We start from the raw sequence: 21,088 nt of genomic DNA, 5'->3' as shown, positions 1-21,088 counted from the left end.
TGAAGTCTCCTATACTACTATATAATAAAATATACTTTATATTTTGGGAGCCCTTCAAATTTGGGGGCCCTGTGCGGTCGCACAGCCCGCATGGGCCCAAGGACGCCCAACGGTGATTTTGGAATGTGGAACGTGTTCCAAATTAATTTGGAACGATATTCCGGAACGATACGATCGGAACGAGGATCACATAATGTCTTTTTTTTACATAATATGTTTTTAGGTCTCACATAATCCTGTTAAAAAAATTATACACATTTTTTATACTACAAGAATACTTATTCCATTGCATGGCCCAGGTGCATACTTGATGGGCTGTTGCCCTAAGCCCAGCTAAAAAAAAAAAGCCCCCCTCCAGGACCATTCAGTCATCGTCCTCTGCCAGCCGCCGGCGGCTGCAGAGTCACCTTCCTGGATGGTGGACGCGAGCGGAGTGCAGACTGCTGGCCGCCATTCTGGGCGAGTCACCTCCGGAGCTCTGCCTTCAGTCGCGCTTCTCTTCGCCTTCGCCTTCCAATGCGCCACCTATGGCTTGCGCGCCGCCGCCACCATGACTTGTGCATGCGGCCGCCGGCAGCCGGCCAAGCGCCCGTGCGTCGCGTCCGCCGCCGTGGGGACGCCACCTTGAGGACGGCCGGCTTCAGGGAGGGCGGCGGCTGGAGTCCGCAGTCCGGACGGGCGGACGGGGAAGAACCGAAGCAGAGCCGGTGCGCTGGCGGGAGGGGTAGTCGGCCGCCGGCCGCCGAGCTGATGATGCGCCGGCGTTCCTCCAGGTGAGTCATACTTGTTCCCACTGCACTGCATCCGGGACGATGTTCCAAGCTCCGTTCCTCGCGCGTTCCAGCAGACGTTCCGCATCGTCCCCGTTCCTCGTTTGGGAACGAAGTTCCCGGAACACGCAACGCCGGGTCGTTCCGCGTTCCGTGTGACCAAGAGTCGGGTTCCCAATCCGACTTGTGCCGAGAATTTTCCGAGAAAACCGAAAATTCTGTTTCTCGGCGGAGTCCGGTTTTTTTACTTATCGCCCGAAATTTTTGCCCCTTTTGAATCTTCGTTCAAACCAAATTGGTGCAGCCAAATATGAAGCCACCCCGCTGCCTCGTAACACTAAATCTTATTCATATTCCATTCCCTATCTCTCTCGGTCCCTCAACGACTTTATAGGAAGCCATGACGGTAGCGGTGACCATATTAAATAGACTGTTTGTTGTGGCAAGAAAGTCATATTTATATGTATTGTTGCATCTTATTTTTACTATTAAGTTGTTTGGAAATAATCTAGGTTACTTCTTGCATAAACTGGGGATTTTTTTTTTAAATTTCGTCCGAAATTAAAACGGCAAATCCGATAATTTTTCGAGAAATCCGATAAACGCGTTTCTCGCTCACCTCCGGTTTTTTTTCCCTTACCGGTAAGAAAAACCTTGGGCCACACATCAGTTACCGTACCGCCGCCGCACGCAGTGGCCAGTACCCAGTAGGTGGAAAGAACAGGGGGCAGCATGAGACGGAGGGAGGGTGGCCGCCGCGTCGAATTCCGCCGGCGACGGGCGCCAGCGGGTGACGTCGACGAGCCACCGCCGCACCCCGCTCACCGTCCCCTACCCCATGGATCTGATGGCACCGACATGGCCGATTTCTGTGGGCTTCCAAGCCCACATGGAAGGCCCGCGTGGAGAAACGGGCAGATGATTGGAGTCGCGGGCCTGGGCCAAATTCAAGTACAGCCAAGTTGTTCCAGCGGGCTACTTGTTTTCATCCATTAAAGCATCTCCAACCTCCTCAAAAAAAAAAAAAAAGCATCTCCAAGAGTGCCTAAAAAAACAGGAACAGGATTCCTAACTATCACTCGAGTGTTTTTCTTTTCCCGTCATCAGTCGATTCTTTTGTCCGCAGTTGTGAGCTCTTGGGCCGTTTTATCCGCGCCGTAAGTCTGGTTTGATGGATTCCTCTAGCTGTCACGCCGCGAGGATTGACCAAACACAAGATCAAGCCTGCATGCAGCACCGCCGTGGCATGCGATTCTGGTGGCGAATTCCAATGAGACCAGCACCTGCCTGACCAACGCAACAACTGCCCATTTTACTAACATCGAACAGAGAAACTACTCGTCACGACCATAATGCGGAGAGATAAGGGTGATGGCAATGGCCTTAGCATTTGCCTCCTCGTCCAACCATTGTTGTCTGTGTGCCGTTTGTGTTTCTATGGAGGTTGCATTTTGGATTTTTATGTGGCGCGTCCGGCACTATTTCGATTGTTGTGATACGTATTTTCAATCAATTTTTGTATGTTACTTATTGGTTGGAGAATCGATTGATTTTCTTTGTGTTGTCACCCAATTTTCATGTCCTATCCTCGCTACGTGGCATTTTTTTCTATTAGTTCAAGATTCGAGTGATACACAAATGAAATTTACTCGATTGTTACCTAGTCACCCCCTTCCAAAAAAAAAGTTATTGGACTTGCCAAAAGTTATTGGGAGTGAAAAAAACTCCTCCTCCAACTGTTCCCAAAGATTAAATCCCCGCAAGAAAAATAAATGTTTGCCACATTATCAAGTACTCCCAGGTACTGATTTCTTTTTTCACGGAACAACAACGGTGCCGCTACTATCTTTTTTCCCCCTCACCACCTCCTTGGTTGATATTTGTCCGATGATTAATATAAATCAATCATGTTGCTTAAGCTCAACATAAAGAGCAACGGTTAAAATCTATCGGGTCCAAACTGAATAGTTGAAACTTGAAACCCAAGCGATGACACGGCTATGATATCATTAGAAACAAAATAGTTGAATTGAAGCAACAAAAGGAAAATATAGGAAAATATGATACACGGCTATGTCTATCAAGTGAAGAGGAAAATATAAACACAAGTTTTTCAATTTTCTCAAAACAACCTGATTTGAGAAAATTGAAAAACTTGTGTTTATATTTTCATCTTCACTTGTCAGTTTTCTTCTTGACTACACTATAGCTAGTACTGTGGCATTTATTTTATTTGCAGATGAAACAACAGCAAAAGCAAAAACTACTGCTGCATCGCCTGCAAAAATTCCAGCCATCCATGCTCGATTTGTCCATTTCTCTGTTGGTTGTGATGACGCAAGGCGTGATGGATTTGCTCTGGTGCGGCGTGCAGACAAGTCCTCGTCTTCTTCCTCTTGGCCTTCTTGACATGGCTTAGTTGTTCTATATGAGATGAGACAACTTAAACGCCAGGGACACTTTTGTTTTATTAAAGGAAAACGCTGCCGAGCAGCCCAATTTTGAGCATCTTGGATTCTTGGCCCCTGGTCTTCCTTGATCCGGACCAACAACTAAAAAGGTGGTTCATTCTCACCTTTGGAGCTCTGCTTCTCTTATTGTTCTCTGAGCTTTTAGGGTCTACCAAACCCCTGTGACAGCTTGGGGGAATGGAGGAGCAGAGCACTCTGCCGTTGCTGCAGAAGGAGTACCACCCTGGCTGCCCTGGTTGTGCTTATGACCGAAAGAAGGACCTCCAGGAGGGTCTTCCTTACAAGGAGTTTTTGTATATCTGGATGATCTGCCTTACTACTGGTATGTATGAATTCTACCCTCCCAACCTTTGTATATATCTTGATATATATTATAGGAAAGATTTTATTTTTTCTTTCTTTTAAAAAGCAACCTGCAAGGGCTTTACCGGGCATATATTAATATAGAAGAAGAGATTTTATTTTCTCTTTTGCATGTCCTCTTAACTTCTGAGGAATTTGGGTGGTTAGATATATATTTAGATAATATATCAAGAGAAGGTTATCATAGTCCTTAAACTTGCCGATATAAGTCAGTGTACTGAAACTGAAAGGAGACTAGCATAAATTTTCTTAGAATTAGCTGTGACGACATCCTGTCCAAGACTCTAGAGTACAGACATGATGCTATATGATTGCTGTAATTCTTCATATTCAAGCTTCTATAAAAGATCTCCAAATTGGGTCAATTCATTGGCCCAACTTTATGTAGTACTTCACTAGCTATCCTAATCATAAATCTTAGCCACTGCTCGATTGGATTGCTTTAAGATACGATGTAGGTGATCAAACATTTATCAAGCGGATGATTTTGTTTAATCTATTATCCATTCTTTTCACAAGTCAAAATTTCACTATAGCATAAGGAATTAATCAAGTCTTCCACCAGAACAGCACATCTCCATACCAGTAACTACAACAAAATGAGTGATATCTCCAGAGATATAACTGGTTTTTGACTTGTTCCCTCATCATTTTTTAATCAAGGAATCACCCCACCCTTTGTGTTTTTCCTGAGTGGTGGTATACATTACTTTTGTTCTACCAATAGTCTTTTTCAATTTTTTTGTTACAGCAGTGGAGCGTAAATGTCTACATGGTATCATGGGTACTATTTCTAGAGAATCATGTACAAACACTTTGAAGTCCGAGAAACACTCAAATACCAAAAATATAGATAATACTATTTCTAAATTAGTTTGATTCCACACCAAATATGCTATTGTAATGGTTGTTTACCATCCCTCATTAGCATCTTCTACATGTCATTGCCGGATTTTTCATTTTTTTTCTGATTTTGCTGATGAATGATGACTATTAAATATCTTTCTACTTGTCCTGAATTATCATTACTAAATTAAATAAACATCCGCATATGCTGATTTTAAAAATTATTGGCAGTTTAGAATATTATGAAAACACATATTTTTCCGTGCTCCTTTTTCATAAATTCCATTGTACACTTATTTGTACTTTTATTATTCTCCTACCCTTTTCAGCTTTACCGGTGTCATCACTATTCCCATATTTGTATTTCATGGTATGTATGTCTTTGGTTCCTCTACCCTGATTACTGAGAATATCTTTTTTTTTTGCTCCATAAAAATTATCAATAAATAGAAATAGGACTCATAATTTTTGAAGATTCAGTTCATCTCCTTTTTAGTGCACGTGCATATTTGAAACACCTTTAGCTAACAATTATCTCTTATTGCTCAGATAAGAGACTTGCATGTTGCAAAAAGAACAGAAGATATAGGGTTCTATGCCGGATTTGTGGGTTAGTCCTCTAAATTTTTGATTCACACATTTGAGGTGGTTGAATACGATGTTTTCTACTTTTTGTTTGATATTTTCAGGCGCTTCATTTATGCTTGGTAGATGCTTGACTTCAACTGTTTGGGGAATAGCAGCAGATCGTATTGGGAGAAAACCAATTGTCATGTTTGGCATTTTCTCCGTGTTAGTAATATTTTTTCTTCCACCAATATTAATTAAATCATTATTTTATTTATTCATGTTTTGGATTTATTTATTTATTTATTTATAAGGTAATCTCTAACTTAATTGTTGCTAATATCTCAGGGTCATATTTAATACTTTGTTTGGGCTTAGTACTAGTTATTGGATGGCAATAGCTACAAGATTTCTTCTTGGCGCTCTAAATGGTTTGCTTGGGCCAATTAAGGTATAGTGAATTTGGATGTTGTTCAATGCAATATGTAGTAGTATAGCACCTTTGGAAGCACCGTAATCATTGTGTCTTCGATGGCGGTACTCCTAGCCTAACCAGGGTTGTCTTGGATTCCAGAGAAGAACCACAACAATGGTCTTGTAGCTTCGGCTCGAGGAGTTTCTTATCTTCGTGCCCTAGCTCCGAATACCACTTAGTCTAGTCTTGTATTTCTGGTCCTGATTTTGTGTTTAAGGAGAGACATCTTAGAGTGATTCTAGGGTATGTTAGAGACCCTTTAAACCTGTAACCTTTTGTGTACTAGGGGCTCATTACCCCTCTTTTCTTCTTCTTACGGTCTAATTAATTGGTTCATCAGGCTCAAATAGGCTCTCCAGATGCAGCCTGTAGGTGTTTAGTTCCTTGGAGATTGAGTTGATCCTGGCCCAACACATGCAAGAACACGAGCCTGGCTCATGGGAAAAGAGAATGAAGCCTGTTTCCCACAGGCCAAGCTCCCTGGATGCAGGTGCCCACTGTCTATTGATGGTATTAAGTAGGTGATTAGTATAGATTAACTAATATTAGTGTTGTTAAAAGATCATTAATGTTTAATAATAATATAAATATGAACTATCAAAATATAGCCATACTAAATAAAATTACAATGATACTTGCCTATAATATTTTATCTCGTACGACATGTCTTATGTGGGGAACCAAACAATATCTACTCATGGTGATCGGATAAAATATAGGTAACCGAACAAACTATTATTGTATCTGCAGAGCCTGGCTAGTAGGAGCCTGGCTCCTAGATACAAGCTAGGCTAGGGAAACCAATCACCCCCTTAATATACTGATGTGCAGTTCTCCCGCGCATTCGAAGAAAAAAAAAGTAGTATGGCTCATGCTTTATGTGTAAATTTTGCAGGCTTATGCTATCGAAGTTTGCCGAACTGAACACGAAGCTCTGGGCCTATCACTGGTAAAATTAAAAATACCACATTGATCAAATCTTAACTTTAATTTCTTGTTCTGGTTATTTTTATTCTAAACTTCAATTTCTGTAACTCTAGGTCAGTACAGCTTGGGGAATAAGTTTGATCATTGGTCCTGCTCTTGGTGGCTATCTTGCACTGGTACAGTAGACATCCAACATTTTTAGGCTAGAATTAATTGGAAATGGTAGCCTAATTCTCTTATACCAGCCTGCAGAAAAATTTCCAAATGTATTTTCACCTGACTCATTCTTTGGAAGGTATTCTATAATTAAATTTAGATTATTTAAGATACATAATTTCTAGAATATTTACATTGGATGGAACCCTTATAGGTTCCCATATTTGTTGCCGTGCTTATGCTCATCCCTCTTTGCTGCTGTTGTTCTTGTGAGCTGCATATGGATGCCGGTACGTGAGATTGCATCAGTGTTAGATTATACTTGCAAAAAGCTTTGGTATGCTCCTTTATTTGCTTCTCTAGAAACTATATTGCACAAAGCTTGAAACAAAGTTGGCTGTTGAGGAGATACTTTTCCATCTTTCTTGAATTTTGTTGTAAAATCTTCTGATGTTGTAAATAAATAAAATTTTGTATGTTCTTAAATAATGATCAATCTATCTAGTTAAAATTTGTACTTCTTTGGTAAATTCATTTGGCAATCTTTATAAAATGAAGCACTTTTGAGAAATTCATGCACCATTCATTCACAACTCAGAATTGATCTTTGCATTGCCTTAATATGCCACAGTTGTACCCATGCTTCACATATTGTAGTTGAGGGAGTTTAATGATAACTATCATGTTCGGCTGGCCAGCAGTAGCACGCTAGCCAGCTTCTTTCGGCTTATTCCCTCTCACACAGAATACTATTGAATTAGCCAAAACCAGCCGGCTTCTAGACCAGCCGAACAGAACAAATACAATTATGTAAGTATTTGAACCTCCTTTATGCAATGTCAAGGCTAAGCATAAACTTTGATCTCTGTAACCCTGAGATGGGATGTCTCTTTTTACTTACATAAAAGGTCTTGAGTGCCCAAATTAATCTTCTTGGAAGGATAATGGTGCCTAGAAATTTCGTTCCCCACCCTCACAGTCACATTGTGTGGAAGATGTCAGACTCGATATAACCTTTATTTAATAAAAGGTACATTGTGTCGAAGATGTTCATATTTTAAATTATTTCATTTGTAAGATGTTCAAACCTTTGCTCCCTCATATTTACTCCTCCTCATTCTATAGTAATGTATATTGAAATGCATTTTAGGAGACACTACACATGCATAATGTACGCGAAAATGAAAATAAAAATATTGAAGCTTTGGAGGCCCACCTAAATTCTGCAAAGAGAAGGTTGAACAAATTTCTAGTTTTGATGACAAGAAGAATTTATTCAAGAATTGGACTTTAATGTCATCCATAATTCTGTATTGTGTATTCTCCTTTCATGATATGGCTTATACAGAGGTATGATATCCAATTTCTTATTGTTTTGGAATACTCAGATATGATGCCTAATTATGCATTTTACCAAACATGCAGTTTATTATGGAATTATAATTAGTATGCAATTTTGATACAACCTATAAACTTACCTGATAGAGATAGGGATGGACAGAGAATATAATATCCTCATAATAGTACAACTATTATTGGATTGCTACTATCCTTGTGGATATAAATAGTTCTCTGGATGATTCTAGAATTAATTGAACTCTTGAATCTTATACGTATTAATTGAACTCTTGAATCTTTTATGTTTTGGCAGATATGTAATACGATGTTTTCAACACAAAATGGAACATAATATGTATTACTTGCAATATAAGAAATAAGCAATCTAGATATTAGTAGGAAACAATTTTTAGATAATAGAGAATATATGTCCTAATATACAACTGCTACATGTCACAACACAAGATATTACCTCAAATACTTATGGTAGCAATAAGAAAACTCAAATTACGGTATCCAGTGATAAAATCTACTATGTTAATGTACACTATCTATTATAAGCAAGCTTTAGGTTTTGTCAGTACTTGATTATGTACTAACACATTTGAAATCAACATCAGGTGTTCTCTTTATGGGCTGAAAGTGACAAGAAGTATGGTGGGCTTAGTTTATCATCTGAGGATGTAGGTCAAGTGCTTTCAGTTACAGGTAAGACCTCTTTTAGTATTGTCATCGGCGTTGTTGCTAGTGCAGTGTATGCACTGTCCATTCTGTCACACTTAACTTTGTAGAAAATAGCTATCATCGCTTATTAATTTCCTAAAAGCACTTTAAAATCTACGCTACTACAAATTTTAATGATTGTATATGGTCATGATCAATGACAAAGTGGAAATGAACTGTTAAATTTTACCTCGGAAGCTAGATAGAGTATTCAAAGTCTTGCCTTAATCTAACTATATTTTCTACTAAATGCTATTTACACTTGAATTTTTTTCATTTATTTGTTATATCAATATTGAAAATGGCAGTATATTTTCCCTCTTGCATTTCCAGGTGTCAGTCTTCTTGTATATCAACTCTTTGTATATCCTCATATTAATAAGATTCTTGGACCTCTCAATTCTTCTCGAATTGCAGCTGTGAGTAAAAATTAATGTTTAATTGCTGATATGCTTTCTCATTTTGCTAAATATCTAAGTGGTTCCCTAATCTTGTAGATTCTGTGCATACCCATTCTATTTGCCTATCCCTATATGACATATCTATCAGGAACTGGACTATCGATCATTCTGAATATTGCATCGGTGTTAAAAAATAATCTTGGTGTGAGTATTTTCTTTTCCAATTACCTTGATCTTCATAACAAATTCTCTCCATATATATGCTGTTACCATGAGTGGTTGCTTTATAATAGACTTATTGTTCCTATGTAAACTTGAGGCCACTTAAGATTTGTACACTTCATGTTAATATTTTAAATGATGATATTGTGTCAGGTTACAATCATTACGAGCAGTTTCATCCTCCAAAATAATGCCGTGGTATGTCCCTATAAAATTATAATTTAAGAAACATTTTATGCAATGTCTCATGCAAAGTCTGCAATTCACTGATGAACATGCAATTATTAATAGCATCAAGACCAAAGAGGAGCTGCAAATGGACTGCCCATGACAGTAATGTCCTTATTCAAATCAGTTGCTCCTGCTGGGGCAGGCATTGTGTGAGACTTCATGAGCTTTGAGTTAAAATAAACTTACAATTCCAATTTCTAGTTTTACTACTATATTATAAATGTGTCTGAAGCTTCAAGATTCTGCATAGAGATCAGTGTGTGTCATGTGTATTCTAAGTTGGATTTATAGTAGTTAATCACTACTTCCATGTAACTAAAAAACTATTGCACCAAAGTTCTAAGCATTATGGGGTTCCTCAAGACTTGCTAATCATTTACAAATGCAGGTTTTCTTGGGCACAAAAGCGCCAGCACGCTTTCTTCTTTCCAGGTCAATTTTTATCTTTTTGATAAATACCACCATACATTCATGTGTTATTCTTTTTTGAAAGGATTCATATGCTATTATGGTTTTATTTATCTTTGCCTACGCAATTTCTTTTTTTTCATTCGGATATACATTGCCTCTATTTTGGACTGGTGGACATAGTCATTCTCCTAACTAGGTTATCAATCAGAATGATGGAAATAAGTGGAACTATATAAAGTCTCTCATTTTGGTTGCATCCGAACTGGAAATTTATAAATCTTGAGCATATAAGGCAAAGACACCTATTTTTCTATTCGCAATTTTTGAACTTTTTTAACTACTTGAATTTTTATAAATTACTAGAGGCCATGGAAGATAAATTAATTTTGTTACTTCTCGTGTAATGTTTCTTCTCATTATATATACAGGTGATCAGATGGTGTTCCTTCTGCTAAATGTCGTCGAGTTTCTTGGACTTATACTTACATTCAAACCCTTTATGGCCATACCGGAACAATGTGGAAGGGATTATTATTGAGTGTTGTTTACTAGTCGATGGCTGGGTTATTCATCAACAACAGATGGTGGATAATCAAGTGCTTATATTTGTATCACAAAGGAATAATCCAGTCAAATTATATTGTTTCTATGTTTGTTGGGCGTAGCCGCCAAAAGTTGATACTGATTATTGGTATTAGATTAGAGTATATATCACAAAAATCTGAGAATCTAGGTTATGATATATTATAATTAGTTTGTATTTTGATCTGTTTGCCTCAATCGAAAGAACTATTATACTAGTCAGGTCAAGTATCGTCACTCATTTGATAAATTTGATGTAGTAATTAATTAAGCTAGTCTGCTAGTGGGTGTGGTGACGTGGTTTGCATGTGCGCGATGGCGGCATTCTTGTGGTTTGTGTCCTAATTTTTTGAGTTAATTATGCGGTTGTTTGCTAGTATATTTAAGGTGTGCACCGATCCTTTTGTTTTCAGTAACACCTATATCTATCGACACAAGTGACTTCCACATTTTGTCTATACTGTGTTAGGCCCCGTTTGGGACGGCTCCTAGCGGCTCCGGCTCCACTACGCGTAACACTGTAGCATCACTATTTATTGAAGCGGCTTCATTCCCTCCCTTCCCTCCTCTTTCACTGACATCGCTACTGTTCAACGAAACCACCAGAGCCCAGTTTGGGTGGCTCCACCGGCTCCGCGCTAAGTGGCGTTACAGTGCCAGAGCCGGAGCCGGCGGGAGCCCTCCCAAATGGGACCTTAGCGTGATCCACCCCCCCCCCCACCCCAGCTTGCAGCTTTGGCGTGCAGCAACACCCAACTCTAGCTTGATCAGCTCAGATCACAAATTGACAAAGACGCGTGCGAGCATTAAGAAGCCACATGCATCACGCAGATTGTGATGACAAAAGCTTGAGTTCTGAATAAGAGATGTGAGGTTATAGTTGCATAATATGTTAGTCCCCGGGCCAATTCCGTACAAACGTGCAGTGCAAGATCCCGAGTCCTCCTTACGACGGATAGTTTAAGACAAAAAAAAGTCTACTCCGATCCGATCCATCGCAGTCTTAGATTCTCTAGATACTTAATTAATTTCAGCGTGCGTGCTTATTGCAGGATTAGGGAGACTCTCACTTAGAGTAATAGAGTCAGCCTCACCAAGCAGAGATTTATTCCATGATTCCATCCAACACATGATCACGTATTGCACGAGCAAATATATATAGTTCTCCCTTCTGACTTTTGGGTTAGCATCCCAATCGATCCAGAAGCTGAGCATTATTTTAGCATACATAAATAGCTCGGCACTGAACCAGCAGTTGCACAAGCTAAGAAAGATAGAGGAAGGTATGGCCGGCGGCGAGGGCAAGGCAGCGGTGCCATTGCTGGAGAAGAAGCCTGAGGTGTACTTCGATGGCTGCCCTGGCTGCGCCATGGACCGCAGGAAGGCGGAGAACCCGGGGATCCCGTACGTCCTGTTCTTCCATATGTGGATCATCAACCTTGTTACCTGTAAGTGCTCTTCCTACTCTGCATTCAGAGCCTGGTTTCAGGTCTTTCTCATAAATAAGGTGGTTATGTGATGCCCGCAGGGAATTTGTGTTCTGCTAGTATACTCGTTCATTTGAGCTCTGCTAGTACACGTTCATCAGGCTAGCGAAAATAAATGTCACTTGCAGAAATAGGATGAATTGACTTAATAAAGAACTTAGAGTGCATCCTTATGTGCCACTGAAAAACTTTCCATTCCTTATTTGCCATCGACTGGAACTTACAGGTCATACGTGTGCCACTAGCGCTATTTGGATGCATAACGCATTGGCCTCTCGTCGCGCTACATACTGTGTTGCAGTTCTCGGTCGATTTCTAGGTCCAATGTCACGTTGCCTTGTTTGGTCCCCACCAGTGACGCTCATGAACTGGTCACATTGCCTTGCTCTACCACAGCCGCGCTGGGCAGCTCCACTCGTGAAGGTGGCTCCTCCGACTGCGCCGAGATTGGAGACTGAGGGAGAAAGAGTAAATAGGAAAAGATAAGACTATGCAGGGGGGTTTGCAAATATTTGCCAGCGTGGTACCACGTCGTATGTCACGTCAGCTTTGGGTGCTTGCATGGCACGTTTGGGATCTCGGATGGATCCTTTAACACAGTTTAGGGGTCCAGATGAACGATTTGAGAGTTTAGGGAGCTAGGTGAAACTTCAGAACAAATTTGGGGATCTAGGATGCAATTTACTCATTTTATTATTATATACAAGGTCTTCTCTAACATTTTGTGTTCTTTATTTTAGGTATGCCATTATCGTCATTGTTCCCGTACTTATATTTCATGGTATGGTGATCTAATTTCATAAGACTAACATTTCCAAGAATACTATGCTATTAGCTAATTATCTAGTTAGGTGGCGTCATATTGGTGGATGTTAGTAGTTCCATACTGTATGGGTTTATCGTAGATCTTTTTTTCTAAATACATGGTCCTAAAATATTGTGTGATATGCTTCATAACAACAGATAAGGGATTTTCACATTGCAAAAAGAGTAGAAGATATTGGATTCTATGCTGGTTTTGTAGGTACGAACCTTTCAACTAGTTACAACTTTTATTTATAACATCTTTATATTGGAAAATTTGATTAATACCATTTTCTTAAATTTTCTAGGCGCTTCATATATGCTGGGTAGAACTTTGACTTCAATAATTTGGGGAATTTTGGCGGATCGCATTGGACGGAAGCCAGTAATTGTGATTACAATTTGCTCCATGTTAGTAGGTTCCATATCAACACCATATTGAATTAAGCAACCAATGCGACTTGTAGTTTATCTGCCTTTTCATTTTTGTATTTCAGGCTTGTGTTCAACACCCTATTTGGACTCAGCGTGCACTACTGGATGGCGATAGCTACCAGATTTTTTCTTGGTTTTTTACATGGTTCACTTGGCACAATAAGAGTATGATGACTAAGTAATCTAAAGTACTGTGAATTATTCAAGCCCACTATAGTTAGTAATGTGGCAATTGATCCTTATTACAGGCTTATGCTGTTGAAGTATGTCGACCTGAGCATCATGCTATTGCACTATCACTTGTAAAACTATAGAACTTACCACAATGTGGTTTCTCAATTCTTTAGCACAAGTGTTTAAATTCTTATATATACTTATTTTTTTTGTGAATGACTATTAACTAGGTTAGCACATCATGGGCGGTAGCTCTTATTATTGGACCAGCCATTGGTGGATATCTTGCACAGGTATTCATGGAACTTCTAGTTCTGCTATCTTTTCTATTAGTGCATTAATGTTATTATTATAGTTTTCTTTCCTTTGATAGCCAGCAGAGAAATATCCAAAGTGGTTTCCAATGAACTCATTATTTGGAAGGTATTGTATATGTTTTATATGCACCTAAGAGTGCATTAATTAAAATCATCTCTTGAACTTACTAACTTTTTTTTTTACTATTTCCAATAGGTTCCCATATTTCTTACCTAGTTTATGTTTGTCGGTCTTCTACTTTGTTATTCTCATAAGCAGCATATGGCTCCCGGTATGTACAATTGATCAACGTTACTCTTACCATTATATTTATTCATGTATATATTGTAATTTATAACAAGAACATAATTTATATATAGTTTATTTACAACAAGAATCAAATATCAGTATATTATCTGAGTAATTAATGCACTCAACTCTCATATGGCTTATAGAAGATTTTGATGACCCAAATAGTATGGTTTTGGAAAAAAGATTGCAAAGGCATTGGGGTGATGAGCTTATATTGTCCCTAATAATTGAGTTTATATAGCTTGGGGCCATATTATATCACTTTATTTGATTAAACATTTTTCATAAATTGAGCACAAAAGTGTATTAGTTGTGTTATGCATGCATGATAGGCTATAATCATGTCTGGACAAGAAGTGTTGCCGATGGTATAAAGGCATTTCAAGCATAATATCCTGTGTTAATACTTTCGATATGAAATTAGGAACAAAGTGTTATCAAGGTTATATGCATATGTGGACCCATCTTGAGTGTTATAAACAAATTTTGCATGCATGTGCTATATAATAGAGTGGAGAATGTTAAGATATGGTTGATGATGGTCTGACTCTTTCACATACATATTGCCGTAAATGCTTAGGAACAAATCAAGGAAGTTGCACGTCAATTTATGTGTAACATATGAACCCCAATTCGTAGTAGTAGAAAAGCATAAATAAAACTATAGCATAAATAGAATGTCTGCTAATTAATTGTTGATGAATCTTTCATTGATTTATTCTCACTAAACTGAATTTTCTTATGGAAAGTTTGTTTGTATAAATATTTTAGGAGACACTACATATGCACAAACTTGAAAAAAGGGAAGATCAACCAGCTGATTCTCCAATTGCATATTTATCTAATTCTGAAGATTCGGTTAAGCAACATATTACATCAACTTGGAGCTTATTTAAAAATTGGCCACTGATGTCATCTATTGTTCTCTTTTGTATTGCATGCTTTGATGATATGGCTTATACAGAGGTACGTTTCATACTTTTTAAATTATTGGTCATTTCCCTTACTTATTGATGGTTGACTAATCAAAACAATATATACAAGATCTACCCTTCCTATCAATCAAAATTTGTATGAAACAAAATCCTATCATGTCGCCATACTGTCTATTCATTATTTGACAGAATAAAGTATTATTTTAATCCATCCCAATCAAATTTAGTGAACATAGACATTTTTGCATCATTTTTTGTTTCTTTGGAAGCATAAATTCCTTATGTGCCTATTGAATTTTAAAGTCCCTTATTGCACCACTAAATGACTAAAAGAGAGTTTAATAATTTATTTATTTAAATTAGAGAATTTATTAAATACAAATATTTTTCTAATTGAAATTTTGATATTATTTTATTTAGTGCAACTTAAAAAATAAGATACATATAGTTTATTTTACGAAATAGTAATCCTTACTAGATGAGAAGATTAAGCTGACAGAAAGCACAATAGCAATTGTTTAATCATCATGGTTGCATTTGATAATTTCATTTTTGTCACAATTTTCTATGATCGAGGAAAAATACATTATGCAAATCTCAATCTATTTTAGTTTCTACGATGATAAATTTATCCATTTTTCTAGATATTAGCGCCTATATCTAAGTTAACTTTTGATATATCAAATTGCCTATTAGATGTTTCCTTTATGGGCTGAAAGCAACAAAAAATATGGAGGACTAAGCTTCTCAACTAAGGATGTTGGTAGCATATTTGTGGTGACAGGTATCAACTTCTCATTCCACCAAACTAATTTATCAACTGTATTGCTATTCTTGTGGCCTATGACCAAGGTGAGATGCTATTTCCCAGCATGTTCAAGATTTGTGGCCTTTAACATGCCTCACTACATATCTTTTTTGATAGTGAAAGAGACAAGAGTTTGTTGTGGACCTTCATGTGTGCACAAAAAATATTGAACTATCAAGTCTTCTGCATATGTTGCGTATGCTACTAATATGGAAATTTTTAGTCTAATGCAAGAATAAGGATAGAATTGGGTCATGACATAAGGTCAAGACAATTTGAAATGGCATCACTATAATATAAATAAAAGGAAATTAATGGAGGTTAACTTTATTTTGATTTGAAACCTATCTTTAACCTCATTCTTTTATAATTTATCATAATGATTATAATATGATTTAATTTATTATTTTACAGGTTCTAGCATACTTTTGTATCAAACATTTGTTTATCCTCGTATTATAAAAGTTCTTGGACTAATCAGTACTTGTCGTGTTGCAGCTGTGAGTATAAATTACCATTATTTTTAAATGTTAGTTTCGAAACTTTGTTATTTAAACATGACAATCAACTGTGCAGATTCTGTCTATGGTGCTTCTTCTTACTTATCCATCTATGGCAAATTTTTCAAGATCATGGTTGTATTGTGCAGTGAATATTGCATCACTACTAAAAAACAATTGTATTGTAAGTACCTTTGAAACTTTTATTGATATTCCAATATTCTCATTTTCTTATTTTCTTCACATAAAACAAGAAAACCTCCAATTAAAATGGAAGAGTTGTTTGTTGTAGTACACCTCCCTTTGTTTTATTTACATACCGTATTAGATTTGTTCTAAGTCAAACTTGGCAAACTTTGACCAAACTTATGCAAAGAAATAATAATATTTATAATACAAAATTTATTTAATTGAATCCCTCATGAAGTATAGTTGATAATGCATATGTTGGATAGTACTCCATCAAGTCACTTGTGGGCAAGTCTCGATGAGGTTTGTGGTGGCCTTGGCTGCCCGTAGACTGGTCCCCACCTGCGACTTGTTGGTGGCTTCATCCGCGTGGAGGCGGTTGCACTTCCTCGTTGTCTCGGCCGTCGGTAGATGGAAGAGCCACCAGACGTCGTTGTTGCCCTTGTGGTTATTATATTGTTGGGGATTGGGCCTGCCTCCCAGTGTTCGACTAGCCCGAGGGGGCGTGCTTGCGGTCCTCTAGTGGTTGCGATGCACCAATGGCAAAGGCTCTGGCTGGTCTAGCTGAATGAGCGTGTCTTGAGCTAGCTCCATTGCCCTTTGAGTCTCTGGGTTCTAGGGTAGTCGTGATAGCAGGATGGAGGCTTCAGCGATGTTCCCCATGAAAGTGGCGTACTCACGGGCGTCAGTTGCTGTGAAAGTTCCTTGGAGGTTATGGGGTTCGAGATGTCAAGCACAGGCCGCGACATTCTGCCTGCATTGAGTGCGTTTGGCATTCCTCGCCTCCGCATCCTTCTGCACTCCTCATCTTCATCTTGAGGGGTGTTTGCTGTGAGCTCGTCAGTGGAGATGTTGTCAAGTAGTTCGCTAGCGTACTAGTCTTTGTCGACATCTCTGATGGTAGCCATGAAGAGTGTTGTTTTGTCAAGTGTTCATCATGGCTAGTGTTGTAGTCGACCAGCACGGTGTCTCTAGGTCCTTCATCTGCAATGGGAGAGAGGGGTCTGCCTTCTTGATAAGGTATGTCTTGGATGTAGGCCACGAGGCGGGAACCGTCGCGTAGCTCGGAAGGCTCTATACCCTTCCAATACACGAACCGGCCTTGCGCCATTGTAGCTATCATCAGACACAAATGACTACTTGATAAGGGTTCGAAGTGGTTATCCGAGTTCGAGTAATTGTCGAAGATGGGAGCCTCCTAGCATGTGGTGGCATCCCCTTCTCCGATCCTGAGAAGGTGATCCAAGTCCTCCTCCAATGAGGAGAGTAACTCAAAATGTGTGGCCTCCTAGTAAACAGTGGCTGCATTGCGTAACCTGAATGGGAGTCGGGTACGATCCTCCTCGGACCAGATTAGATTTGATCTGTGAAGTCTAGGTGCTGCACGAGTTGAAGTCGCATCGAAAGCTGACTCCTCCTCGATCTCCCTAGCAAGGTCGGGAACTAGCATCTCGCTGAGATTGTTGACAAACTTGTCGAGATCACCACGTCGGTCTGCTGCTGATGCCTCCGGTTCCCTAGTCCTGGCTAGATGGCTGTTGAAGCCACCCGGGTTGTTGGCGACGCAGACCGAGGAGCCGAAGATGAAAGTTGTGCCCTTGTTGGGCATGGCGCTGGTGAACTTGAAATGTGCCATCGAGTGTGCCAGTGGATCTTCAATGAACACCCCCAACCTGGCACACCAATTGTCGGTGTTCTACCGCCAAGCCCACGAAGGATACCCTCGAGGTGGTAGGTTGTAGGTAGGATGCCGCCGAGATCAGGAACTTGAAAGTGCAAGGAACACGAAACTTTAGATAGGTTCGGGCCCTAGTATACGTAATACCCTACGTCCTATGTGGTGGTTTGTATTGCCTTAGATGTGGATTGTTTGGAGGGCGTCCCTGCTCACCCTTATATAGTCTAGGGGGCGGCCGGGGGTGTGGGGGGCAGGGTTACATGGAAATCCTAACCATAAACTAGCTTACGAGTCCTACCCACTTACTACTTGGGTAGTTTCCTTCTGTTCCGACTAGTTTTACTCATGTTCAAGTAGCTACAACAGATGTAAGGTATGGGCAATGCCCCATCTCTTATTTTAGAATATTCTAAGCCTTATGAGTAGTCCCACTGCCTAGGACTTAAGACAAACCTAATACGACATGTGAATAAAAATGGAGGGAGCACAAGAGTAAAATTTGATGAGATACTGGCTATGGACCTAAAGTTTTCTACAATATATATATATATAGCTTATTTATAAAAAAGTAGGTATTTTATATGTAACACACAAGCAAAAAATGTAATGTATTTATTTTAATTTTATAGGAAACATCTGAGTAAGAGTATTGCCTTCAAGTTTCTCGCAATATTAGTATAAGTGGCTGTTGTTAGTAAGTATATGTTTGTCAGTTCCATATTAACATCATCCTCCTATTTATTAGGTTACTATTGTAACATGCTCCTTCATTCTTCAGAATAACTCTGTGGTATGTGCATTTACAGCATATTTTCATTAATCCGACCGTCCCAGGCAAAATTTATAGATCTTGTTTAACTTACAGCCTCAAGATCAAAGAGCAACTGCAAATGGAATATCAACAACTTTAATGTCCTTGTCGAAGACATTTGCTCCAGCAGGAGCTGGTATCATGTAAGTACAAATTTAGTTGCTAACTTTGCAAGGAATAAAACCTTGAATTTTAAGTTTCACACATAGACGAAATCTTTCTATTTGTTATTTTAGCAATGTCATTAATGAACCATTTCAAAATCCTATTTTGTAGAAAATAGTATTACATATTAGCCATTTGGTTAAATCAAAACCTAAATTACATAAAGTACAACAGTTATACATAATCTTACATTTTCCAGTTTTATAGGAATAGTTGACATGCTCATATTTTCCCATATAACATCATCCATTATTTAGTGTTATATAAGAAGTTAATACTAAAATATTTTACATAAAAGCTACTAAATGAGTAAATTTATGTAAAATCATTATGTTCATATTGTCATCATAAGATGAGCTACATACACTTATTAATAACAAGAACTTCATTACTTCGCAAATACATGGTGTTTTATTAATTAAGAATGTTTCTTAAACTAATTATGTTACTATCACACATGTAGTGGTTAACTCATATATCTTGTTGACATATCACCTTGATCTGTTAATGTAGGTTCTCATGGGCGCAAAAACACCAACATGCTTTCTTGTTTCCAGGTAAATGTGTAAATAAACTATTAAGATCAAATTGTTAAATTCTTTTGGCATCTAATAAATTATCATAAAATCTATCGACAATTATTAGGAGTGGAGCAAACCGCTGGTCCAGCATAAATTACCATGAACCAACACCTTCTCTACTTATTAGTAGAATATGGCTAGCAAAGGAACCAATTAAAACTAGTAAAAACCCTAGTTTTACTACTGAATCAGGTGATTTCCTACATTAATCCACAGAAGAAAAAGAAACATGAAAGTGTGGTCAATTGGGGTCTTAACCCACGCCCTTGTCTCGGGAGGGAAGGATTTCTGCCACCAATATATATTTTGTTTGTCACTTAGTCATAGTATTTGAACCAAATTGATTCGGCGCCCCAACTGGTCGAACCCAACAACAAATATTGTACCATGAGGTTGAGTAATTCTTATCTGTCCTGTCTAGTCTCAATAATTGTGGATCTACCCTAATTAATAAATGACTTAAGTGGTTTAATTATGCGACTGAACAGATCCATAATTATGCTACTCAACAATCATGGTGGACAAACAACATAGGGTTCGAAAAAATTACTTGCATGGGCATAAGGGATTGTTGGGTAGCCCTTTCTACTAAGAACCCTATCTTGTTTGTCCACCATGACAAGTAATTTTTTTGATGTGTTAGAAACTCACATATGCTACATCTACTACCTTCCAATCAGTGCAATAAAAAGAACCAATTTTATTCCAAATTCCATGCCTATATATGCCTAGTGTTGTTCATCCCCTTATAATATAAATATAAGGCTATTAATAACTTACCCTAACCTATGAGCTTCTTGTATCTATTCGATCATCTGAGTGCATTACTTGGTATTTCAGGTGACCAAATATTGTTCTTCCTTTTAGCCATGGTCGTATTTTTGGAATTTATATGGACATTCAAGCCATTTCTAGCAATGGCAAAGGAATCTTCTTCTAGTTCGTGCCATTAAGAAGTTGTGATCCTGTTTTATTGTGACATCTCGTATCTACAATCATCCATATAGATGCCATTCTGAAAGCTACCAAGAACATTGCTAGTTGTATTATATATAATTATATGGTGATTTTTTTTGTTGAACAGCTTATTTATATGTTGAATGTACATGGTATCTTGGATGCATACCCGTGTAACATGTTTATATACGAAAATATTGTAATACTTTTTACTAATTAAGAAATCACTTTATGACCTAATTTAAATACTAAGCTTAAGAGATGCTTGGATCAAGCCTTTGACAAAATGATATGCAAATGAAACAAATGCAGAGACTTTTTTCCATAAGGATGATGTTGTGGATCCAAGAGATTCATTGTTGTTGAATTATTTCTATCATATAGATCCAAGAGAGTTCTCTTATGCAACATGCTTGTTTGTACTAATAAAATATGTTAAGAGAATAAAATGGAAACAAGGAGAACTAATCAA

General features: G+C 38.3%; 1 protein-coding gene and 1 pseudogene across 1 annotated transcript; both read left to right on the top strand.

The window, feature by feature from the left end:
* Positions 1–1,340: 1,340 nt before the first annotated feature.
* LOC120686516 lies at positions 1,341–10,711 on the top strand (annotated as a pseudogene).
* Positions 10,712–11,759: 1,048 nt separating this feature from the next.
* Positions 11,760–20,760, top strand: LOC120686524 (protein ZINC INDUCED FACILITATOR-LIKE 1-like). Its single transcript, XM_039968748.1, has 17 exons — positions 11,760–11,931; positions 12,711–12,751; positions 12,934–12,994; positions 13,083–13,185; positions 13,272–13,374; positions 13,458–13,511; positions 13,614–13,676; positions 13,757–13,806; positions 13,897–13,972; positions 14,764–14,958; positions 15,624–15,711; positions 16,150–16,235; positions 16,312–16,419; positions 18,848–18,892; positions 18,968–19,056; positions 19,592–19,635; positions 20,500–20,760. Exons 1-17 carry the CDS (start codon positions 11,769–11,771, stop codon positions 20,610–20,612), a joined length of 1,482 nt encoding a protein of 493 aa, XP_039824682.1. The 5' UTR covers positions 11,760–11,768; the 3' UTR covers positions 20,613–20,760.
* Positions 20,761–21,088: the final 328 nt, after the last annotated feature.

Source organism: Panicum virgatum, chromosome 8N (genome assembly GCF_016808335.1).
Source record: "Panicum virgatum strain AP13 chromosome 8N, P.virgatum_v5, whole genome shotgun sequence".
Classification (NCBI taxonomy): domain Eukaryota; kingdom Viridiplantae; phylum Streptophyta; class Magnoliopsida; order Poales; family Poaceae; genus Panicum; species Panicum virgatum.
The sequence above is the reverse complement of the archived record's forward strand: the minus strand, read 5'-3'. Positions and strand labels throughout refer to the sequence as shown.